We start from the raw sequence: 26,897 nt of genomic DNA, 5'->3' as shown, positions 1-26,897 counted from the left end.
ACTTGCTTCTCCCTTTCACTGTATCACCAAGCCTCTAAGGACTGTCTGACTCTTTGTTGCCTCTCATTCCCCACAAAATGGTACATCCTTAAGGCTGCTGTGTTTGTTCCTGTGGACTTGTAAGCCTCTTCTTTTACATTGGCTAGCAGCCACTTTCTTATCTATCAAGTCTTAATCCTGTTCTCAGTATTGCCTAATTCAGGTGAGATCTTTTCTTTCTCAGTGTGTGTGTTTTTTTTTTTGTTTTTTTTTTTGCATTCCACATCTGCTAAGATTTCTGTTCCCCCCTTTTCTGTGGTCCCTGTCCTTCCTGTTCTTGCATGGGGGTCTGAGGTCACGGATGTGAATTTCCCCACCTTTCTATAGCTTTACATTCTCCAGTTTTTTTTTTTTTTTTAATTCTAGTTACTCTCTAGGGATGAATAGTTTTGTTTTCTCTTCTGGTAGATCTGCAGTTTTTAGAAGCTGTTAGTTGGTTGTTATTATCCAATAGGAAGACTGAACTCTAGGCAGAGTTAATCTTAGTAGGAAAATTTGGAGTCTTTACACAAGTGAGAAAGTTCTCTGAAGGAAAAACTATTATACAAATACGATGATGATGGTGACATGCCAATGCTAGATCACATGCAGTTAAGGGCTTTGCGTTTTCTATGTACTAAGTAGGATTTTATTGAATGAAACTAATGATTAATACTATATATTGGGAAAAAAAACACATTGAAAAGTTTCTTGTTATGTAATTATGAAAGTAAATAGGCTATAAAACAGCATTTTATTCCTTTAGAAAGCTTTATTTATGAAGAATATAACTGAAATGATACAGTTATAGTCTTTTTTTTTTTAAAGATTTATTTATTTATTTGAGAGAGCGAGAATGAGAGAGAGTACATGGGGGGGGGGGTCAGAGGGAGAAGCAGGCTCCTTGCTGAGCAGGGAGCCCGATGCGCGGGACTCGATCCCAGGACTCCGGGATCATGACCTGAGCCGAAGGCAGTTGCTTAACCAGCTGAGCCACCCAGGTGCCTGATACAATTATAGTCTTGATAGCTACTGTCAAGCATTCAAAATAAAGTACATTTTATCTTTAAAGCTAGAAATATTCATACATATAAATTCATGTTCACAAATGATAGCATTCATGTTGTTTTTAAGCATTTGTTCTTGAGTTCCATGATTTTACGATGTTAGTCATTAACATATTAAATGTAGTTTACTATTGATTGTGTTCCCCACCTTAGTCCCTAAATAATTTCTCTTAGATGCATAGGAGGCTTGGTCCAATGGGAATAAATTTGTACAGTCCAGGGCTTTGTCAATTAGAACAGCTTCAGATTTATTCTTTGTCGTAGATCATTGTCTTTGTGAGTAAAATCCAATGAACAACATGACTTGTTCCTTATTTTTTTGCATGGGTGATGAACCTGTGCAAAAACAAGTTAATATAGCAGACCTGAGATTACTGTCCTTAGAAAGGTCTTTCTCAAAAGTTCAGTTCTTCATTGGTGTATGGAACTTGGATTTTAAGAATGTTCCCACAATTCCATAATTGGTAAGAGTCTCACTGTGCCTAAACTCTTTATACAAACAATGTGGTTTATGCTGAACATGTGCTTTTGTTCTGAGAGTCTGGAATTTTGGTCTGTGCTAGGCAGAGGGTATCTACATGACCAGCCCTCAGTATACATCCTGGACACTAAATCTTTAATATGTTTTTTTGGTAGACAGCACTCTGCATGCACTGTCACAACTCACTGTTAAAGGAATTAAGTGAATCTTGTGTGACTCCATTGGGAGTCACTCTTAGAAGCTTGCATCTAGTTTCCTTTAAAGTTTTTCCAGGTGCCTTTTCCCTTTGCTGATTTTGCTTTGTATTCTTCCACTGTAGTAAATCTTAAAACTTTCACTGTAATGAATACTGACTATAGACTAATTCCCATGAGTCTTTTTTTGTGAGTATCTGAACCTAGGGTTGGTATTGAGGACACCCAGCATGCAACCGTTTAATAATTATGAAGTGTTTCTTAATACTATTGACGACGAAGTTATGTACTTAATATTCATTTTAGTTTTTTAACTTAAATTCTCATGTTTCAGGTCTGCAGAATAGTGTTTGTTGTTTTGTTTTTCCCTTAAGAATCTTAAATAGAACTGGCAATAAAAAGAATCTTTATAAAGTTATGGCTTTTTGCCATGGAATTGGATACTACTGTGATGATACAATATTATATTGATTCTGACATTTAATTTATATTTTGAACCAATATTTTTTGAACAGTCACTATGTATAGATACTGAGCTGGATACTAAGGAGGTAATGTGAACAAACTGACCAAATTGCCCCTGTCCTTGATCTCAGAATTTAGTTGAGGTGCTGAACAGTCTCTCATTACACAATTAACCTTGTAATTACCTATTGCCTAAATACCATGAAGAAAAAGCACAGAGATCTATGAGAAGACCCTGGTTTTATCTGTTAATATCGATGTCTAAATAAAAAGGCTTATTGGGGAGGCAGGATGGCTCAGTCAGTTAAGTGTTTGCCTTCAGCTCTTGTCATGATCCTAGGGTCTTGGGATCAAGCTCCATGTGGTCTGTCTCCCTGATCAGCGGGGAGTCTGTTTGTCCCACTCCCTCTGCACCTCCCTTCACTTGTGCTCTCTCTCTTGCTTTCTCTCTTTCTCGAATAAATAAATAAGATCTTTTAAAAAAGGCTTATTTTACAAAGTAATAACTGAGGTAATAAGATCTGCAGGATGAGTAGGAATTCACAAGGCATGTATATCTGCTCCCGTGCCCTGGACATGGCTGTGCTCTCTGTCTGTAAAAGATAGGCTAGAAGAGAAGGAAGGAAGGAAGAGCACCTAAAAAAAAAAATTCAACTTCAAGAGTAAGCCTAGTTTGTTGAGGGAAATAAAAGAGAACTTTTAGGCCTGGTATAGGGTAAGAGGGGAAATACCTAAGGATGAGATTTGAAAATTCAGTCAATGGATTTCAAGCTAGATACTGGACACACTGAGATTTGCATAACCCTTTGCCATTTACTAAAGATGTTCTAATATCTCATGCTTTTAATTTCATGACAATCAGGAATTATTGTCATGCTACAAAGGGAAAAATAAAGTATATGTGACTTTTCCAAGTTTGTATATTATGAAGTGCAATGCCAGTACACAAGTCCAGATTTCAAGAACTCAAATGCTATGTATATATTTACTACTTGGCCAAAAGGATAATAATAAGAGTAGTATTACATTATTTGGAAGTCATGTTGAGAATGTTATGGTAGTTTTATATTTGTTTTATTTTACAGCACATTATTGTACTTTTATACATACAGTGTTTTTCTTTCTGAACATAGATTAACATGTTTAACTTTTGAGGGAAGACTAGTATAGGATCAGATGAAAATACTTCATCTCTGAAACCTTTCCATTGTTTTGGAGTGTTCATTTTTACCAGCTATTCCCATACTTCTCTGTGCATAAAATATACCTGGAAAGCTGGTTAAAATATATTTCTGGAAGACATTTTTTTTTTAATTTTTTATGGTTATGTTAATCACCATACATTACATAATTGGGTTTTGATGTAGTGTTCCATGATTCATTGTTTGTGCATAACACCCAGTGCTCCACGCAGAACGTGCCCTCTTTCATACCCATCACCAGGCTAACCCGTCCCCCCACCCCCCTCCCCTCTAGAACCCTCAGTTTGTTTCTCAGAGTCCATCCTCTCTCATGGTTCGTCTCCCCCTCCAATTTCCCCCCCTTCATTCTTCCCCTCCTGCTATCTTCTTCTTTTTCTTTTTTCTTAACATATGTAGCATTATTTGTTTCAGAGGTACAGATCTGTGATTCAACAGTCTTGCACAATTCACAGCACTCACCATAGCACATACCCTACCCACTGTCTATCACCCAGCCACCCCATCCCTCCCACCCCCCACCACTCCAGCAACACTCAGTTTGTTTCCTGAGATTAAGAATTCCTCTTATCAGTGAGGTCATATGATACATGTCTTTCTCTGATTGACTTATTTCACTCAGCATAACACCCTCCAGTTCCATCCACGTTGTTGCAAATGGCAAGATCTCATTCCTTTTGATGGCTGCATAATATTCCATTGTGTGTATATACCACATCTTCTTTATCCATTCATCTCTCGATGGACATCTTGGCTCTTTCCACAGTTTGGCTATTGTGGACATTGCTGCTATAAACATTGGGGTGCACGTACCCCTTCGGATCCCTACATTTGTATCTTTAGGGTAAGTACCAAGTAGTGCAATTGCTGGATCGTAAGGTAGCTCTATTTTCAACTTTTTGAGGAACCTCCATACTGTTTCCCAGAGTGGCTGCACCAGCTTGCATTCCCACCAACAGTGTAGGAGGGTTGCCCTTTCTCCGCATCCTCGCCAACATCTGTCGTTTCCTGACTTGTTAATTTTAGCCATTCTAACTGGGGTGAGGTGATACCTCATTGAGGTTTTGATTTGGATTTTGCTGATGCTGAGTGATGTTGAGCACTTTTTCATGTGTCTGTTGGCCATGTGGATGTCTTCTTTGGAAAAATGTCTGTTCATGTCTTCTGCCCATTTCTTGATTGTATCATTTGTTCCTTGGGTGTTGAGTTTGATAAGTTCTTTATAGATTTTGGATACTACCCCTTTATCTGCTATGTCATTTGCAAATATCTTCTCCCATTGTGTCCGTTGCCATTTGGTTTTGTTGACTGTTTCTTTTGCTGTGCAAAAGCTTTTTATCTTGATGAAGTCCCAGTAGTTCATTTTTGCCCTTGCTTCCCTTGCCTTTGGTGATGTTTCTAAGAAGAAGTTGGTGCGGCTGAGGTCGAAGAGGTTGCTGCCTGTGTTCTCCTTTAGGATTTTGATGGACTCCTGTCTCACATTGAGGTCTTTCACCCATTTGGAGTCTATTTTTGTGTGTGGTGTAAGGAAATGGTCCAGTTTCATTCTTCTGCATGTGGCTGTCCAGTTTTCCGAACACCATTTGTTGAAGAGACTGTCTTTTTTCCATTGGACATTCTTTCCTGCTTTGTCAAAGATTAGTTGACCATAGAGTTGGGGGTGCATTTCTGGGCTCTCTATTCTGTTCCATTGATCTATGTGTCTGTTTTTGTGCCAGTACCATACTGTCTTGATGATGACAGCTTTGTAATAGAGCTGGAAGACCGGAATTGGGATGCCACCACCTTTGCTTTTCTTTTTCAACATTCCTCTGGCTCTTCAGGGTCTTTTCTGGTTCCATACAAATTTTAGGATTCTTTGTTCCATTTCTTTGAAAACAGTGGATGGTATTTTGATGGGGATTGCACTGAATGTGTAGATTGCTCTAGGTAGCATTGACATCTTCACAATGTTTGTTCTTCCAATCCATGAGCATGGAACGTTTTTCCATTTCTTTGTGTCTTCCTCAATTTCTTTCATGACTGTTTTATAGTTTCCTGAGTACAGATCCTTTGCCTCTTTGGTTAGATTTATTCCTAGGTATCTCATGGTTTTGGGTGCAATTGTAAATGGGATCGACTCCTTAATTTCTCTCTCTTCTGTCTTGTTGGTGTATAGGAATGCCACTGATTTCTGTTCATTGATTTTATATCCTGCCACTTTACTGAATTCCTGTATGAGTTCTAGCAGTTTTGGGTGGAGTCTTTTGGGTTTTCCACATAAAGTATCCTATTGTCTGCAAAGAGTGAGAGTTTGACTTCTTCTTTGCTGATTTGGATGCCTTTGATTTCTTTTTGTTGTCTGATTGCTGTGGCTAGGACTTCTACCACTATGTTGAATAGCAGTGGTGATAGTGGACATCCCTGCCATGTTCCTGACCTTAGGAGGAAAGCTCTCAGTTTTTCCCCATTGAAAATGATATTCGCTGTAGGTTTTTCATAGATCCTTTTATGATATTGAGGTATGTACCCTCTATCCCTACATTCTGAAGAGTTTTGTACTTTGTCAAATGCTTTTTCTGCATCTATTGAGAGGATCATATGATTCTTGTTCTTTATTTTATTAATGTATTGTATCACGTTGATGGATTTGCAGTTGTTGAACCAACCTTGCAGGCCAGGGATAAATCCCACTTGGTCGTGGTGAATACTCCTTTTTAATGTAAGGTTGGATCCTACTGGATAGTATTTTGGTGAGAATTTTTTCATCCATATTCATCAAGGATATTGGTCTATAATTCTCCTTTTTGATGAGTTCTTTGTCTGGTTTGGGGATCAAGGTATGGTGGCCTCCTAAAACGGGTTTGGAAGTTTTCCTTCCATTTCTATTTTTTGGAACAGTTTCAGGAGAATAGGTATTAATTCTTCTTGAAATGTTTGGTAGAATTCCCCTGGGAGGCCATCTGGCCCTGGGCTTTTGTTTGTTGGGAGATTTTTGATGACTGCTTCAATTTCCTTAGTGGTTATAGGTCTGTTCAGGTTTTCTATTTTTTCTATTCTATTCTATTTCTATTTCTTCCTGGTTCACTTTTGTAGTTGATATCTCTCTAGGAATGCATCCATTTCTTCCAGATGATCTAATTTGCTGGCATAGAGTTGCTCATAATATGTTCTTATAATTGTTTTCTATTTCTTTGGTGTTGGTTGTGATCTCTCCTCTTTCATTCATGATTTTGTTGATTTGGGTCATTTTTCTCTTGTTAAGTCTGGACAGGGGTTTATCAATCTTGTTAATTCTTTCAAAGAACCAGCTCCTAGTTTCGTTGATCTGTTCTACTGTTCTTTTGGTTTCTAGTTCATTGATTTCTGCTCTGATCTTTATTATTTCTCTTCTCCTGCTGGGTTTAGGCTTTATTTGCTGTTCTTTCTCCAGCTCCTTTAGGTGTAGGATTAGGTTGTGTATTTGAGACCTTTCTTGTTTCTTTAGAAAGGCTTGTATTGGTATATACTTTCCTCCTAAGACTGCCTTTGCTGCATTCCAAAGATTTTGAACAGTTGTGTTTTCATTTTCTTTGGTTTCCATGAATATTTTTTAATTCTTCTTAATTTCCTGGCTGACCCATTCATTCTTTAGTAGGATGCTCCTTTGCCTCCATGTATTTGAGTTCTTTCTGACTTTCCTCTTGCGATTTGAGTTCTAGTTTCAAAGCATCGTCATCTGAAAATATGCAGGGAATGATCCCAATCTTTTGGTACTGGTTGAGACCTGATTTGTGACCCAGGATGTGATCAGTTCTGGAGAATTGGCTGGTCCCATGTTAGGGGCATAGAAATTTACAATTTTAGAACTTCTTGTTGGATAGACCCTTTAAGTAGGATATAGTGTCCTTCCTCTTCTCTTATTACAGTCTTTGTTTTAAAATCCAATTTGTCTGATATAAGGATTGCTACCCCAGCTTTCTTTTGGTGTCCAATAGCATGGTAAATGGTTTTCCACCCCCTCACTTTCAATCTGGGGGGGGGGTCTTTGGGTCTAAAATGAGTCTCTTGCATTTAGCACATTGATGGGTCTTGTCTTTTTATCCAATCTGATAGCCTGTGTCTTTTGATTGGGGCATTTAGCCCATTTACATTCAGGGTAACTATTGAAAGATACGAATTTAGTGCCATTGTATTTCCTGTAAGGTGACTGTTACTGTATATTGTCTCTCTTCCTTTCTGGTCTATGTTGCTTTTAGGCTCTCTCTTTGCTTAGAGGACCCTTTTCAATATTTCTCGTAGGACTGGTTTCGTGTTTGCAAATTCCTTTAGGTTTAGTTTGTCCTGGAAACTTTTTATCTCTCCTTCTATTTTCAATGACAGCCTAGCTGGATATAGTATTCTTGGCTGCATATTTTTCTCATTTAGTGCTCTGAAGATATCATGCCAGTCCTTTCTGGCATGCTAGGTCTCTGTGGATGGGTCTGTTGCCAATCTAATATTTCTATCGTTGTAGGTTACATATGTCTTCTCCCGAGCTGCTTCCAGGATTTTTTCTTTGTCTCTGAGACTCGTAAGTTTTACTATTAGATGTCGGGGTGTTGACCTATTTTTATTGATTTTGAGAGGAGTTCTCTGTGCCTCCTGGATTTTGATTCCTGTTTCCTTCCCCATATTAGGGAAGTTCTCTGCTATAATTTGCTCCAGTATACCTTCTGCCCCTCTCTCTCTTTCTTCTTCTGGAATCCCAATTATTCAAATGTTGTTTTGTCTTATGGTATCACTTATCTCTCGAATTCTGCCCTCGTGTTCCAGTAGTTGTTTATCTCTTTTTTCTCAGAGTCCTTATTTTCCATCATTTGGTCTTGTGTATCACTTATTCTCACTTCTGCCTCATTTATCCTAGCAGTTAGAGCCCCCATTTTTGATTGCACCTCATTAGTACCCTTTTTGATTTCGACTTGGTAGATTTTCGTTGTTTTATTTCTCCAGAAAGGGTTTCTCTAATAACTTCCATGCTTTTTTCAACCTAGCTAGTATCTTTAAAATCATCATTCTGAACTCTAGTTCCGACATTGTACTGTTGTCTGTATTGAGTTAGGTCCCTGGCAGTCGGTACTGCCTCTTGTTCTTTTTGTTGAGGTGATTTTTTCTGTCTTGTCATTTTGTCCAGAGGAGAACAGATGAATGAGAGAACAAAATGCTAACAGGTTAACAACGTCCCCAGAAAATATACTCTAAAGAACTCAGAAAAGACTTGAAACCGGGGGAAAGAAAGGGAAATAAAGATAAAAGAAAAAAAAATTAAAAGAGAAAGATAAAAACAAATATAGAACAGAACAAAACAAAAAACAGAATATGATCAAATATGATTAGGCTGGTGCATAGATCAGTGCCACACACTAGACTTTGGGTGTATTTTGGTCTTTTAGAAGAAAGTGCCTCCCAAAATTTTAAAGAAAGAAAATCTTATATATGTACAAAAATAAGGGATGGAATATGACTAAAGATGAAAACTATGAAAGATTTTATAAAAGGAATTGATAAGAAGTTGTTTGAAAAAAGAAAGAAGAGGTTTTAAAAGAAAAAAGAAAATAAAAGGGAGAGAATGTGATCAGGCAGGAGACTAGAACAAAGCCATACATTAGAGATTTATGGTATATTTTGATCTTTTAGAAGAAACTGTATCTCAAAATTTTAAAGAGAGAACTGATATATATATATGCCAAAAATAAGGGTAACTACTATGAAGGGATAGAATATGACTCTAAAAATGAAAAATAAAAATGTTTTTTAAAAAAGGGATTGATAAGATATTGGTTGAAAAAGGGAAAAAGAAAAATTAGAAAAAAAGACAGTTAAAAAAATTATCTTTGAAAGACTAAAGAATCATGGTAAAAAAGCCATGAATTCTAGGTGCAGTGTTCCCCTAGCGCTGGAGTTCTGCCGTTCTCATTGATTGGTAAACTTGGTCTTGGCTGGCTGTTCTTGCTGATCTTCTGGGGGGGGGGGGGGCTCTTGCCATGGTTCCCAAATGTCTTTGCAGGAGGCGGAATTGCCCCTCCCTTGACAGGTCCGGGCTAAGTAATCTGCTCAGGTTTGCTCTCGGGAGCTTTTGTTCCCTGCAAGCTTTCTGTACAGCTTTGTAGTTGGAGAGTGAAAATGGTGGTCTCCCAATCTCCGACCCAGAGGAGCCAAGAACTCGGGGCCCCGCTCCTCAGTGAGCCCCCAGAGAAAAGCATCAATCACTCCTGTCTCTGCAGTCTCTGGCCGCACTCCATGCTCACCCGGCCTGTGACTGAGCGTTTATGTCTCTGGCACCCGACCCTGTGCGGAGTCTCCAAACCCAGCAGATTCCTGCGGTTCCCCCTGCGCTGCTCCTCCCGGGGGAGGAAGGGGAGTCTCCCCCAATCTGCCGCTTGTTGGGTCCCTGCTTCCAGAAGGTGGTCGCTTTTCTGTTCAGAGAGTTGTTGCTCTTCTTTTCTTCGATCTCCTTTTGAGTTCGTAGGTGTTCGGCATGGTTTGATCCCTGTCCAGCTGAATTCCTGTGACCATACGAAATCCAGGTCTCCTACTCCTCTGCCATCTTGTTCCTCACCCTCTCTGGAAGACATTCTTAATAGACTCTAACTTGTTATGTGATCACGGATTTGTGTTTACTAAAAGACACTAACATAAATGAAGATTCCCTTTTATGGACTTAGTAGTAGACTGAATATGAGCTGGAGGATATATCAGTAGAATCCTTGAAAACTAAAAACCAGAGAGAACGAAGCTTGAAAAAAAATCCAGAATATCCACGGACTGTGGGACAACTACAAAAATTTCAATACCAGTGTATAATGGGAATAATCAAAAGGAGAAGGAAAGGAACATAAGAAAAATTTGCAACAATAATGACTGAGAGTTCTCCAAATTAATGCCAGATCTCAAAGTACAGATTGAGAAAGCTCAAGGAACACCAAGCAGGTTAGATGCCAAATAAACAATACCTTGGCATATCATTTTCAAACTATAGAAATTGAAAAACAAACAAAAATTCCTGAAAGAAGCCAGCGTTGGGGGGAAAAAAACCTATAGAGGAACATGAACAAGAATTACATCTGACTTCTCAGAAACCATGTGAACAAGAAGACAGCAGAATGAAATATATGAATGTTGAGAGAGAGTAGAAGAAAAAGCCAACCTAGCACTTGCACCCTATAAAATTGTTTCACAAGTGAAGGATAAATACTTTGTCAGACAAACAAAAATTGAGATTTGTTGCCAGTTGACCTGCCTTGTAAGAAATGTTTTAAAAGAAGTTCTTTAGAGAGAAGGAAAATATATAGGTCAAACACTTTTGGGTCTATTTAAAGAAAGGAAGAACATCAAAGAAGGAATAAATAAAGGTCAGGTAAAAACTTAGGAAATAACATACATACAGATTTGGAAGGAAGACATAAAACTATCTTTGTTTACAAACAACATGATTATGTAGAGAACACAAAAGAATCAACAAAAAGACTTTTGGAACTAATGATTAATTATTGCAAGTTTGCATGATACAGGGCAAATATGCAAAAGCCAATTGCTTCCTGTATACCAACAACAACACATGAAATTTGTTATTAAAAACACAATACTATTTACATTAGCACCCCCCAAAATGAAATAAATACTAAGGTATAACTCTAACAAAATACGTAAAAGATGTATATGAGAGGGTGCCTGGGTGGCTCAGATGGTTAAGCGTCTGCCTTTGGCTCAGTCTGCCAGAGTCCTGGGATCGAGTCCCTCATCGGGCTCCCTGTTCCTTGGGAGCCTGCTTCTCCCTCTGCCTCTCTCTCTCTCATGAATAAATAAATAAAATCTTTAAAAAAATTTATATGAGAAAAATTACAAAAGTAATGAATGAAATCAAAGAATAAATAAGTGGAGAGATATTTTATGTTCATGGATAAGAAGACTCAATATTGCCAAGATGTCAGTTCTTCCCAATTTGATCTATAGATTAAATGCAATCCCAATAAAAAAATTCCAGCGAGTTATTTTGTGGATGTTGATAAACTGATTCTAAAGTTTATATGGAGAAGCAAAATACCCAGAATAGCCAACACCATGTTGAGGGAGAACAGAGTTGGGAACTGACATTACCTGATTTTAAGACTTATTCTAAAGCTACAGTAATCAAGACATTGTGGTACTGATGAAAGCATAGATGAATACATCAGTTGAACAGAATAGAGAACCTAGAACTGCACCTCCATAAATTGAAAAAAAATCATTGACAAAGGGTCAAAGGCAACACAGTTAAGCAACAATAATCTCAAATAGACATCCACATGCAAAAAATGAATCTAGATACAGACCATTATAACTATCACAAAAATTAAAATGTATAGACCTGAATGTTAAATGCAAAACTATAAAATTAGAAGATAATATAGGAGAAAACCTGGATGACCTTGGGCATGGTGATGCCTTCTTGGAACACCAAAGACATGATTCATGAAAGAAATAATAAAAAACAACTTCATTAAAATGAAAAATTTCTGCTCTGTGAAAGGACAATATCAAGAGAATTAGTAGACAGGCCACAGACTGGGAGAAGAATATTTACAGAAGTCTCATAAAGGACTCATATTATCTGAAATATAAAAAGCACTCTTAAAAGAATAAACACACACACACAGACACACACGCAAATGGGCCAAAGACCCTAACAGACACCTCACCGAAGAAGGTATATAGATGGCAGATCAGAATATGAAATGATGCTCCACATTGTATGTCATCAGGGAAATGACAATTGTGATCACAATGAGACCCCACTACACACCTATTAGAATGCCAGAATTCAGAAAACCAAGAACACCAAATGCTGACAAGGATGTGAAGTAACAGGAACTCTCATACATTGCTGGTGGGAAAGAAAAATTGTATAGCTACTTTGGAAGAACGTTTTTGTACAAAACTAAACATAATTTTGTCATATGATAGTAGTCACTCATGTTGGTATTTATCCAAAGAAGTTGAAAACAATGTCCACATGAAAATGTGCACACAGATGGTAATAGCAGCTTTACTCATAATGTCAAAAACTTGGAAGCAACCAAGATGTTTTTCAGTAAGTAAACAGATAAACTGGTACATCCGAGCAATGGAATATTATTCAGTGCTAAAAAGAACTCAACTATAAAGCCATGAAAAGACATGGAAGAACCCTAAATGCATGTTACTAAGTGAAAGAAGCCAATTTGAGAAGGCTACATACTGTGTAATCCCAACTCTATGACATTCTGGAAAAGGCAGAAGTATGGAGACAATAAAGATCAGTGGTTGCCAGGAGTGAGTGGCGAGAGATGAATAGGCAGAGTACAGAGGATTTGAGTGAAAGTACTCTTGAAGATATTATAATGATAGGTATATATTTATACTTTTATTCAAGCCCATTGAATGTACAATACTAAGAGTGAACCCCAAGGTAAAGTATGGAATTTGGGTGATATGATGTATCAATATATGTTCATTTGTGGTTTAAAAAAAAAAAAAAGAATGTACCATGCTGGTCAGTGATGTTGATAATGGGGGAGTCTATGCATGTGTGGGGGCAAGGAATATATGGGAAGTCTCTGTTCCTCCGATTTTGTCATAAACTAGAACTGCTCAAAAAACAAAATAAAGTCCGAGAAAAAAATCCCAGATGATTTTTGATGCAAGTGGTCGGGGAACAATAATACTCTTGAGAATTGAGTTTGTATCTTTATCTTTATATATAGCTGTAGGTGTAGTTATAACGTGGCTCTTATTACCTGAGTTCAAATTCTGCTGGCTCTAATAATTACTGGCCATAGAACAGAGCCAAGTTGATTAATTCTGTTCTTCAATTTCCTCAAATGAAACAGAGATAAAGCCTAGTACCTGTATTAAAAGGCTTTGTGGAGACTAAATGAGAGAAGTGTAAATACCTAAAAGCACACTTGCACACTGTAAACCTCAAATGTTACTGATGATGGTGATGCTTTTAGTTAAGTAGAAAACACCTAATCTCCATCTCATGGAACACAGTGTTTTTCATCTTGTGTCTGCCTTTTTGATTCATTGCCATTAAAGTTCTCTATAAAGTCTGCATATTTTAGGCTCTTTACCACATGTTCAGGCATCCTGTAGGATTCATGTTACGAGTTAATGCTTTCCTATTTTCAACTTGTTAGGTTTTGTGATAAATGTATTCTTTTATTCAGATATTTTTGGATATTCTAATAATTCCTGGGCAAGTTATTATAAACAAGATTTACATTGTTTTGAACTTGTTCATTTGTTGTTCTGTATTCATTATTTAACATTATATACATTTCCCTAGTAGGTGGACATATCATATGGCAAGGGCCTATATCTTTCTGCTCACTTTTACAAAACCCTTCCACACCCTGTATTACTTCATCCATTTATTCATCCATCTGTTAATTCTTTATTGTTCCACAAATATTGATCAATATATACTACAGTTTTTATGTCTATAGTGTGTGTGTGTGTGTGTGTGTATAAACTTGTTAAGTGAACAATGGATGAATCTGTTTCTTTACTACATTGTGTATCAGTCTTCTTCAGACTCAACCTCTAAGCATTTATATGTTATTGTTACCATTTTTTTAAAGAGAACAAAAATTCTACTGACTTATAACTGAATGGTTACTATGTGTGTGTGTATATATATATATACACACATATATAAAATTCAGTATCTCTTATGTTCATACACAATTTTGACTTGAGATACATGTTTGAATCACATATTTCATGTTACAGTTGTTTTCCAAGGAAAGGTAATCTACTTAGGTCTGATAAAGGGAAAAAAATACATGCATAGAAAACAGGGAACATGATTGACACAACCTCTTTAATTTTTCTTACCAAGTAGTCAATCACAATATAGTATTGAACTGTTGATACTTCAACTCTTCAGAGGCATGGGGTTTGTTGAATATATTTCAATATATTTATTAAAGGTCCTGGGAACGTATAGCATAACCAGAGGAAAATCACTGTTAAAATGTTTATATATTGTGCTGTTTACCAGTTTGTTTGTTTGTTTTCAGGGTACCAGAACCGTAAGTAATAGGCATTCTACTCACATCAGATCTCTCTTTACATATCGTTATCTATAAAAATTGATTAATTAGGGGTTTTATGAAGAAATACTTTGGAATAACTTTGTAATGTGTATTTATATACATATATGTCATCATAAATATATGACTCCAAAAGACATACATTGAGATTTTGATAAGAATCTGTTACCTTATAGGAAGTTTGATTAACATTAAAAAGAAAAACCATATTTCTTTAAGAAAAGTCCCTTCAAGGACATTAAAGATAAAAATTACATTCATCATGGGAAATATATTAAATATCTACAGCTACAGATGAGTTAATAATCCCTTTTAGTTTTACATAACCTTTTAAAAAGGGTTATAATATTAAAAAGTTACAGCGTTTGGATTAGGTGATGTTTTTTTCTTGTTCCCATAATAAAAAAATTTAGAAGATTTAATATAACAGATTTAACAGAAGCATGCCCTGAAGTTATTGCCTAAGCCCTTCTGGATGCTTTGATGCAACTTGACTGCCCTCTTCAGGCTGTATAAAAGTATATTAGAACAATTTACAATGTCCTTTAACCTTAAAGAGAACTGGTTTTACGTTATCAGGGCACATTCCTTCTCAGGAGTCCTTTTTACTTTGAAAAGGTATCATTAACTTTGAAATACATATTTCCCAGTCTCATTGAATTATTTAATGACAAACAGATCTGTTCACCAATGCTATTGCTACTGAATTGCACCCAACAGAAAAAAAGGCCCCCATTTACGTTGTCAGTATTATATTTTCTCTAATTATTATATTTGTGTTAAGAAAGTGTAATTTGCTTGGCTTCACTGGAATTCTCTATTCCAGCTAGAAATCTTTTTTTTTTTTTTGATTTTTTATTTACTCATTTGAGAGAGAGTAGGGGGGAGGGCCAGAGGGAGAGGGAGAAGCAGACTCCCCGCTGGAGCTCCATCCCAGGCAGAGGCTTGACTAACTGAGCCACCCACACACCCCCTAGCTAGATATATTCTTAAGTAGAAGCAACCTGTCTAGAAGAGTTTTTGGTTGCTTTGTGCTCTAGATTCCAAAGGAAAATATGTAAGAAATAGGTCATAACTTCATTTATATACTAGTTTAATAACCTCGTATATTTTCCCAACTAGACTAGTATAGTAACATTTTAAGTGTTTCCCAAACATTTATTTTCTCCACCTCCAATATACAATACACACTGTTGCCAGATACCACTTTTTAAATTAATATTTTGTACAATCCACTTTTTTCAGAACATTTATAGTTGTTCACTGTAGAATAAAGTCAAGGTCCTATTTATATTTCTACTGGAAGAGAGCTTCCAGTCTCTTCTTGCCTTATTTTCTAACATGAAACTTGTATTCTATTATTTGAAATACATAATACACATTTCAGGCTGGGTAGTCTTTGTTTATACTGCTTCTGCTACCTTAATATTCTCTTTCTGTCCTTATTATAATTTTAGTCCTTCCATTCTTTTCTGAATATTTTCACATTCATGCTTTGTCCAACTACTGCAGTCCACTGTGATCTCATTCTCCTCTATATTCTATATATATCGCACTTAGAATCTGCATTATTTTTTTTAAATGTACAGTTGATCTTTGAACAACACAGGGGTTGGGGCAATGATCCCTGTATACATTCAAAAATCTGTGCATAACTTTTGACTCCCCCAAAACTTACTAATAGCCTACTATTGACAGGAAGCTTTACATATAACATAAATAATTGATTAGCAAATATTTTGTATATAATATGTATTATATACTGTAGTCTGATAATAAAGCTAGAGAAAAGAAAATATTAAAGTTATAAGGATGAGAAAATACATTTACAGTATTGTATCGAAAATTTTTCATATAAGTGGACCTTTGCAGTTCAATCCCATGTTGTTCAGGGGTCAACTGTGTATGTATCTTATTTATGCATTAGTACATTTCTATTCATTTTTCTTAAAGGTGGAGATTGTGAGTTCTACTTTATTATTGTAGCACATATTAAAATGCTGAAAAAACATCGTTAAGTTCTGGGTTCCATATTTGCATATGAAATTGACATTATGAATTATGTTAGATGATGTTAGATGTTAGATGATGACTTAGTCATTATATTAGATGATGTTAGATTGATGATATAGTCATTATAACCTTTCAAATCATGCCTAGTATTCCTTTGGCAAATAGCATGTATTTGTGATGGTAAATAGACTTAAAATATTTCTTTTTCTTCTTCCCAAGACCACCATCCTCTTTGACTCCTGAATACTCTTTGTCACATATTCTTTTTTTTTTCAAGAGACTATTAAATCATTTATTGATTACACATGATAATGGATGATACACAAGCTTTAATCCCATCTATAATTTTATCTGATACCATAATTCAATTTAGATATATTGCATAGGATGTGCCAACAATCATATTAATAACCAAATAAACTCCAGGACTTTGCTTAGGTGACCCTTTTAATGGTGAACTCCAGGTCACAACACATTAAGTGTCAGTTCAACTACACCAAGGTTTGTGGAGACAATGGCTTCTGTGCCCAAGCAGGTTGCAAATCAATTTCGAATGGAACCTGGCATCACCCTGAAGGAATTCCAACTTCACACTGTTGGGGTAGTATACCAAGATGGCTTCAGAGTAGACTAACTTTACACAGCACATTTAAAAAAAGACACATTTAATCAGCGTGATGATCAGACTATTACATTTAGCAATCAACAGCATGGGTGCAAAAAAAAAATCTACATTAAAACCCTTTGTTGGAATGCTTTACACTTTCCACAGAACAGAAACTAAAATAACCTGTTATACAATTAGTCACAAATACAGTCCTCGAGTTTTTTGCCCGTACACATGAGTATTGTCTAAAACATGTCTTCCTTGTAGCAGCTAGGCCCTGCCACCACGGTGCTTGGCTGAGTTCACAAATCTGTTGTAACCTGTAGCTTCCCTGTCACTTCCCTGGCTCTCCTCTCCTGCTAAGCTTTGTTTCCTGGCAGTAATTAAAACCTTCTGCCACTGCCATAGCTACTGCTGCTGCTGGAACCACCATAGCCACCTTGGTTTCGTGGTTTGGCAAAATATTGGCCTCCACCACCATAGGGGCCAGAGCTTCTGCCTCCAAAATTTCCTCCTTTCATGGGTCCAAAATTTGAGGATTGATTGTTGTAATTGCCAAAATCATTATAGCTTCCGCCACCTCCAAAGTTGCTTCCACTACCACCGCCATAGCCGCCTCCGTCTCCTCCATTGTTATAGCTGTCATAGCTGCCACTCCTGCCATAGCCACTGCCCTGGTTTCCATAACCCTGTCCACCACTTCCATAGCCTCTGCTTCCTCCAGAGTAACCAGGGCCGCCTCCTCCATAACCACCATCATTACCAAATCCGTCATAGCCATCCCCACGGCCACCATATCCACCACCACCTCGACTGCCACCAAAGCCACCTCGACCACGGAAGTTCCCTCCACGACCAGAGTTGTCATTCCCACCAAAACCACCTCCACGACCACCACCAAAGTTTCCAGAACCACTTCGACCTCTTTGGCTGGATGAAGCACTAGCCGTCTCTTGCTTAGAGAGGGCTTTCCTTACTTCACAGTTGTGGCCATTCACAGTATGGTATTTTTGAATGACAATCTTGTCTACAGAGTCATGGTCATCAAATGTTACAAAAGCAAAACCTCTCTTTTTGCCACTGCCTCGGTCAGTCATGATCTCGATCACTTCAGTTTTCCCATACTGTTCAAAATAATCTCTTAGGTGATGTTCTTCAGTGTCTTCTTTAATGCCACCAACAAAAATCTTTTTCACAGTTAAGTGGGCACCAGGTCTTTGAGAATCTTCTCTTGAGACAGCCCTCTTTGGTTCCACAACTCTTCCATCCACCTTGTGTGGCCTTGCGTTCATGGCTGCATCCACCTCCTCCACAGTGGCATACGTGACAAACCCAAAGCCTCTGGAGCGCTTGGTGTTTGGATCTCTCATTACCACACAGTCCGTAAGCGTTCCCCGTTGCTCAAAATGGCTCCTCGGACTCTCATCGGTTGTTTCAAAGCTCAAACCTCCGATGAAGAGCTTCCGCAGCTGTTCAGGCTCTTTGGGAGACTCTGACTTAGACGTGACGGCGGTGGGAGGGGAGACTTTAATGATGCTTACTCTGCGGCGTCCACGGGCAGAAAGTCTTTGTCACATATTCTTGTTTTACTTTCTTCAGAGTACTTATGATTATCTGAAATGTTGTATATACTTGTATGGGCCCTCTCTTTCTCCCTGGACTGTATTCTCCTTAAGATCAGAGACCTTGCTCCTTTTTAATTTTTGGCAGCACTAATGTATATTTGTATAGTGAATGAATGCATGAATGTATATTTAGTAGATTCTAGTAGGTCTGGGCTAGGTTACAGCATTATGAGGGAAAGAAATTCAACATTATTCCTATGCTACATCATTCTATAAGATACTATACATAGATGTTGAACACTAAAATTTGATTGTTTTCTTCTTGCATATTTTTCAGAATGAAGCATTTTCATTTCTTAGAATATCATTGTCACAAGAATGCCAGCTTTTGCTGATTTGCTATTTCCCTTAGTTTCAGTTTTTTGAAGTTAAAATGTTCTTTTGTGGAAAAATATACTGTTTTTTTTAATTGTGATGTTAATTTGTTTAATGATTTTTTCTAAAGGTAGCATTGTTCTCTTGAGGTTTGTTAGTGTGCAAAGATGTTCAGACCTACTTAATTGTTGGTGCCAATTTACTGTGTGAAGTGCTTCTTTAAAAAAATCAATGATGAATACTTACCAGTATTATATTCCATATGACAAAAATCAAATCAGATTTTAGGGCTTATGCTGGTTTTTACTGTTTTTATTGTAGCAGTGAGGCACTGTTTTAAATAGATGAGGGAGGGCATAGGCTCTGTATTCTCTGTGTATTCCTCTAATAAACAGAGAGCATGTTCTCATTTATGTCACAGCTTCATTTTACCAGCATCTTAAGTTCTTTCCCTCCTTAGGCCTTTGTGCTTGCTTTTCCTGCTACCTGAAATGTTTATTCTCTAGCTTCTTTCAGTGTTGTGATTTTCTCATCCTTGGGATTTGAGCTTTAGAGTCATTTTATCTGAGAAACCTTTCTTGACATTCCATGTACATAGATCCTCCATTATTTTCTGTAATACCATTCTATTATTTTCTCAGTGTGTATTGTGGATTTTAATTACATATTTGGTTGTTTATTATATGTCTCTCCACTGAAATATCAACTTCATGAGAGCAGAGACCTTAGAAATTAGCTCACTTAGCTATTAAGTGCTCAATAAATGGTTTTTGAGTGAATTATAGTAAATTAAATCTTATTCAACCACCAAAGCTTTAAAAGATTGTGATCATTTTCATTGAACATGTTCTGCCTACTGAGCGCAGTGCAGTCTTAAGCTGATCCTTACAATGATCTGTTTTTGTACTATGGTCCAATAAAATGATGCCCTTAAGGTCTTTATGCTAAGTGACCTCAGATTATAGCCCTGTTCGTATTTAACTCTTTTAAATATATATATATTTTAATCACAGCAATATTATGTGCTCTTTGTTAATTTAAAAAGCCTAAAATGAACAACTACACTCCCTAGCCTCTACACTCATCTGTGTGTATACTTGGCCATAGGCAATCACTATTACTCCTTTTTATTTTCTTCCTCTAGTGATTTTTTTCTTGATATTTCTAAATATTATTTTATAACAGTATTTCATAAAGCAGACTTGATGTTTCTTGCTATGGTAGGTAAGGATTTAATTCATCTCTCCTTATTTTTATAGCTTCCTAGTTCTTCTTTTATTGTTGTAACAGTAAATAGCATCCTTCTATTTCTTGTGCATTAACTATAGATGACCTCTCTTGATTCCCTATTTGGTCACATGAAGATTAGTAAGTACGCCCCTTCTTCTCACCTCTTCCCCTTCCCTTTTACCCACCAAATCCTGTTAATTGTACTTTTACATCATCAAGGGTTGATAGCATTTACATTCCATACTGTTCAAAGTAATGAACCTTCCTCATTTCCAATTAAAGTTATGATACATTTTAATTTGCATCGTATATATTCATTTTCTTGTAGTTTTTCCTGGACCAAATATGTCTTACATACTATGGTCTTAATATCTTCAGACTTCTACTGATTCTAATGATTGCTTAGAATCTTTTTATCTTAAAGTCCAATTAAATTTCTGTTCTAATTTGTACTTTATAGCTTCTTAGGTGGATCACAGTTTTCTTACACATCTTCTACCCCGCCTACCTTAACCATAATTCTAGTTGCCCTTTTCCCTTTCTTACAGCGTTTCTCTCATACTCTCAAGTTTTCTCATTTTTTCATTCATATTACCTTTCTTTCAGTTATATCCTAAGGTAATTTCACATTCCTTACATTTCTGAGAATATGTTTATTTCAAACTTAATTGTTTGGCTTGATACAGAATTCTACATTGAAAATAACATGCTCTCAAAACTCTGAAGGAATTGTTCAATTATCTGCCAGTATCTAGTGTTGGTAATTACTGTTCCAGTCCCAATCTCATCATTTGTCATTGTGACATATTTTTTTCTCTGACCTTCTTTTTCTCTATAATCTGGAATATCACAGTATGTCTGGTGTTGGTCTTTTCTTGTTTTTCTTACTTAGAACCTGGGAAATAATTTTAATTTGAACACTTAGTCTCCTTTAATTCTGTCTCCAGAAATATTTCCTCCATTCTCTCTCTCTCGTATTTCTGGGTCTCCTCTGAAAGTTGGAATTTTTGGATTATATCTCTAGGTCCCTTTCTCTCTCTTTTTTTCCAGTATAGTCCACCTGTGAATTTTTTATTCTGTGATTTTTATTTAACACTACCTTCTAATACTGGTATTTAATTTGAACAATCATATTTTAAATTTTAAGTGCTCTCTTTTACTTTCTTTGTTCCTTTTTTCTATGATATTGGTGTGTGTGTGTGTGTGTGTGTGTGTGTGTGTGTGTGTGTGTGTGTGTGTGTGTGTGTGTGTGTGTGTGTGTGTGTGTGAATACTATTGGAAGAAGCAGGCTATCGTGGGCCTTGCGCATCCCTGCATGTTCTGACTGGTTATGCCAAGAAGGCAGAGGCCTGATTGCTCTTTACCTGGGCAGTGTCTCAGGGGTGTGTGTGCAGTGAGAAGCCTTAAGGAATGAAATAATGTCTCCCACTGAACAAAGCACAGGCTTCTTCTTACTTATTATAAAAACAGTAAGTGCCTCAACCTCGGTGTTCTCCTTTAACACAGTTAACTGTGTGTGCTGGCATTCACGAAGGACCCTTTGTGTCACCAGTGAGACTTGGGGGCAGGGGGAACTGATGTGAATGAACATGAAGTAATAAAGTCCTCTGTCTCTGACCCAGCAGTCTCATCTTTTCTGCCAGCCTCCATGAAACAGTAACAGGGTAGCTTGTTAGCTTGTATATAAGATAAAATCTCATACCCTGCACGGTTCTTGACAAATTCCTCTGACTTTTTCTGAGTATTTTAAGTTTCTTCTTAATGTTTTTGTACTTCTTTGAATTATGTTTCTTCTGGAGTCTGTTTTGTTTGGGATTTTTTTTTTTCTTTAATCATGTTGGGTTTTTCTCAGTCACATAAAGTGATTTTTTTTTTTTTTTAATAGTCCAGTCACTTAGGTATAGAAAGACTCACATAGGAATTGGTTGGGAGTGGGGCAGGAGTTTGGGTCTTCTATCTCATATAAAGAAATTGAATTATGATCTCTGAGTTCCATTTCTTATCTCCAGACTCCGCTGCTTCTTAATCCAGCATTTTTCCTCTTTCCTGCAGTGCAATCTCCTTTTGTAATTGTACATTCCTCCATCAAAACTTTTCCACTAGCTTTCTGTTTTCCAGGTATTTCTTGAACTCTCTTATTTGCTGCTGACTACTCCAAGTCTTTGTGTTATTATGAGATTATACATTTTTATCTCTTCCATTTTGGGAGAGGGAGGAGATAGACTCCTTTCTCAATTATGTGGAGGTAACACACTTTATAAAAACATGTTTTAATGATCACTTGTTGCTTCTTGTTTCTATGACTGTACTTATAGCCTTCTAGCAATGCCGTGTCTCTGTTTCTACTCCAAACCTACACTTAAATAAAGCTTTATTATTTGGAAAATCAACAAAATGTCCACTAGAAATTAATTCAAAACAGGAGTGGATAATGTTCATAGAAGAGGGCTTATTTGTGGCATTTGGTTTAACTACCAGTAGAATTTTTACTTACTTTTGCTAATTAGTAATTCTGAATGTAAATGCACTTTTAGATAAATGGAGTATATAAAAGATGCAGTATAATTGCGTTCACAATGTAAAAAAATGCCTATGATTTTTGTTCTGTTAAACTGAATTGCCCATATTCTTAAAAATTGCTTTATGTCCTTTACATAAAAATCATCTGAAGATTTAAATTTTATGTATAGGGGATGCCACAAACCCTAGAATAAGAAATGTCAATTATTTAAAGTGCCATGCCACACACTTTTTGGCCCACATGCTTTCCATTACAACTGTTCAGCTCTGCCCGTATATAGTACAATAGCAGTCATCGCAACACAAATGAATCAGTGTGGCTGAGGTGCCGTAAAGCTTTATGAACAACATGATACGAATCTTAAATAATTTTCACATGTGATGGAATATTTCTCCTATTTTGTTACAATCATGTAAAAATATAAAATCAGTGCTTGCAGTCTGTGCAGAAATTAGCCAACCCTGGTGTTGGAATTACCTGTTATTAATAGCTTTGTTAATGCTTGAGTACTGATATGTTTTTACTCTGCCCCATTCTCCTTATCAGGCAAGCTAATGAAGAATATCAAATACTGGCTAACTCCTGGCGCTACTCATCTGCCTTTTGCAACAAACTCTTCTTCAGTATGGTGGACTATGATGAGGGGACAGATGTTTTTCAACAGGTATTATTTTGCTAATAAACTTAATAGAGTTGGTTATGGTACGTTTTTGTCGGTCAAATAAAAATACAATTCATTGAATAAGTTAATAAAGACAAGTAGTTATAATAAATTCTGTGATGTGATTAAAATAATTTTAGCCAATGTTATCTTTATCATTGCACAGTTTTTGCTATTAGTATGCTAAACACATTTTAACTTTTCCATTATAGAGGAAATAGATATATATTTTTTTAAAGATTTTATTTATTTATTTGACAGAGAGGGACAGTGAGAGAGGGAACACAAGCATGGGGAGTGGGAGAGGGAGAAGCAGGCTTCCCGCGGAGCAGGGAGCCCGATGCGGGGCTCAATCCCAGGACCCTGGGATCATGACCTGACCCGAAGGCAGATGCTTAACAACTGAGCCACCCAGGCGCCCCGAGGAAATATATTTTTTCAAGTGTATAGTGGTAGTTTACATTATCCTTATTTTGACGTTTAACTGTATTGGGTTTAGGTGATATACAAATTTATGAAAATTTATATAAATTCAACGTAATTTTTACTTAACCCTCACTTTTTCCAATGTGACAGAGAGAATTTTACATGTAAAGTAATAAATATTTATTTAAAAGTATTCCTATTGACTGAATTGTGTGCCTCCCAAACTCATGTTGAAGCCATAACCTAGAAGTAACTGTATTTGGAGCAAGGGCCTATAAGGGATAATTAAGGTTAAATGAGATCATAGAATGGGACCCTAATCCAATAGACTGGTGTCCTTATAAGAACCAGCAGATACCGGGAGAGTATGTCCACAGAGAAAAGGTCATGTAAGGACACTGCAAGAAGACGACCGTCTGCAAATCAGCAAACCAGGTCTCATCAGAGACCAGTTCTACTGGCATCTTGATCTTGGACTTCTAGCTTCCAGAACTGTGAGACAACAGATTTCTATTTTTTTTTATTATGTTATGTTAATCACCATACATTACATCATTAATTTTTGATACAGTGTTCCATGATTCATTGTTTGTGTATTACACCCAGTGCTCCATGCAGAACGTACCCTCTTTAATACCCATCCCCCGGCTAACCCATCCCCCCACCCCCCTCCCCTCTAGAACCTTCAGTTTGTTTCTCAGAGTCCATCGTCTTTCATGGTTCGTCCCCCCCCTCCGATTCCCCCCCTTCATTTTTCCCTTCCTACTGTCTTCTTTTTTTTTTTTTAAACACATAATGTATTATTTGTTTCAGAGGTGCAGGTCTGTGATTCAACAGTCTTACACGATTCACAGCGCTCACCATAGCACATACCCTCCCCAATGCCTGTCACCCAGCCACCCCATCCCTCCCACCCCCCACCACTTCAGCAACCCTCAGTTTGTTTCCTGAGATTAAGAATTGCTCATATCAGTGAGAACAAATTTCTGTTTTTTAAGCCACCCAGTCCGTGGTATTCTGTTATAGTAACCGGAGCAGACTAACACATTCTCATTTACACAGTCTTCTCTGTAGAGCAAGATAATGAATTATAGCGTAAGGATGCTAGTTGTCATCAATTTTGTCATGGTTGTGTCATCATCATTGCTAACATTAAGTGCTCATGATCCAAGCACTCTTCGAAGTGCTTAATGTATATTCTTTCATTTAGTTTCACAATGATCCGATGAGGAAAATAATGTGATTTTTATTTCACATATAAATAAATTAAAGTATGGAGAGGTTGCTTTTCTAAGTTTACAAAGTTAGTGTAATATAGGGCTAGAGTTTGAGCTCGGTAGTCTGTCCCCAGAGCTCTAGTTCTTAGTTATGCTGTTACCTTGCAGCTACTAATATTTTTGTATTTATCACTATGTGATCAGTGCCTTTCAAATGTAAAATTTATTGTAGTACATGGCATTGATTAGTTTGGTCTATTTTATTTTTCTCATATGTGACATTCTTTGGCATTATACTTTATGAGGTCATGGAAAAGCATTTAGTTCTGTAAAGAATCTAGCTCACTAATTATAAAGGGGCCATTCGTAAGTATTTTTTCTTATTTGCTTCCAGATTGATTATTTGAATGCCAGTTTCTAGTTGAATAAGAAATTCTTTTTTTGCTTTCAGAACCCTTTATTCTTGGTCTTTCCTGTTAGTATTCCTCACTTATTTCTTCCCCTATAAATTTATTGTGCCTTTTGGGATGTTTCTTTCTGTTCACCTATTCAGCAAATGTTATTGACTGTCTACTCTGTAGGAGCAATGGATTGGTGAGAAACACATACATAGCTCTTCCCCATAAAGAGCTTACAGATCAGGGAGCTGATAGTAATAATATCATAATAATAACACACACACACACGTGTATGTACAGATCTTCCTTGACTTACATTGGGGTTATGTCCTGATAAAGCCATTGTAAGTCGAAAATATTGTAAGTCAAAAATGCATTTAATACTCCTAACTACTGCATATCAGTTTAGCCTACCCTACCTTCAGTGTGCTCAGAACACTTAAATTAGTCTACAGTTGGACAGAATCATCTAACACAAAGCCTATTTCATATTAAAGTATTGAATATCATTGTGATTCATTGAATATGGTAGTGAAGGTGAAAAACGGAATGGTTGTCAGTGTATCAGTTGTTTCATGATCTCATGGTTGACCGAGAGCTTTGGCTCACTGCACTTGGTCAGCATCATTAGAGAGTATTGTATTGCGTATCACTACTCCACAAAAAGATCCAAATTCAAAATGTGAAATACAGTTTCTACTGAATGTGTGTCACTTTGGCACCATTGTAAGGTTAAAAAATTGCAAGTTGAACCATCATAAGTCAGGGACTATCTGTAATTTCAAATAACCTTACAAAGGGAAATTATAGTACTATAAGAACCAAATATTATTTCATGTAATTTATAGGTCTCCATGGAATCTCAGGAGAATTGACCTTAGAGATCATCAGGTGAAGTGCTATTCATTATACACTTGAATCCTCACTGCCATATTAGGGAATAGCTGTCCAGGTCCAATCTGACCGCTAGAGCAGAGGCTTCAAGCCCAAATATCTATCCTGGCCAGGTTTGTAAACTAAATGAAGAAAGCAGATTGGATTAGTTTAGTTGCATTATGGTATCTTTATTTATGTACATTCTTAATATATTAAACACATTAGTTCTTTACTTGTATAATTACATATGTTCTCTCCTATTTTCATAAAACAAAGTCTTTCTGGGTCTTTTTTTATAAAATAAATCTTTAGTGGAAATACTATTTCATTTTTCTCCTAACTACTGTAAGAAATAAAATCAGCAAAACAGTGTGGAGCTGACTGTTGATCTCGTTGTTGAGGAACCAGTATGGTGTGCATGAGGACTGCAGCAAACTGGAGCAGACAAACTTGAACTCAGGGATGCAGCTTGGTCCAGCTGTGTTTACCAAATGCAGGCCACATGTAGCTAG

General features: G+C 36.8%; 1 protein-coding gene across 4 annotated transcripts in view; it reads left to right on the top strand.

Moving 5' to 3' along the window:
* TUSC3 (tumor suppressor candidate 3) overlaps nt 1-26,897 on the top strand; it is a 277,668-nt gene that overhangs the window by 144,431 nt on the left and 106,340 nt on the right. For all 4 annotated transcript variants that reach the window (XM_028099683.2, XM_028099684.2, XM_028099682.2 and 1 more), the window contains exon 3: nt 23,354-23,471. In XM_028099683.2, the coding sequence (XP_027955484.1) occupies nt 23,354-23,471 (118 nt within the window). The remainder of the gene's footprint in view (nt 1-23,353; nt 23,472-26,897) is intronic.

This window comes from Eumetopias jubatus, unplaced genomic scaffold (assembly GCF_037043125.1).
Source record: "Eumetopias jubatus isolate StellerSeaLion01/CBP00866 unplaced genomic scaffold, mEumJub1_p1.0 scaffold_2, whole genome shotgun sequence".
Taxonomy (NCBI): domain Eukaryota; kingdom Metazoa; phylum Chordata; class Mammalia; order Carnivora; family Otariidae; genus Eumetopias; species Eumetopias jubatus.
This window is presented reverse-complemented; position numbering and strand designations above follow the sequence as displayed.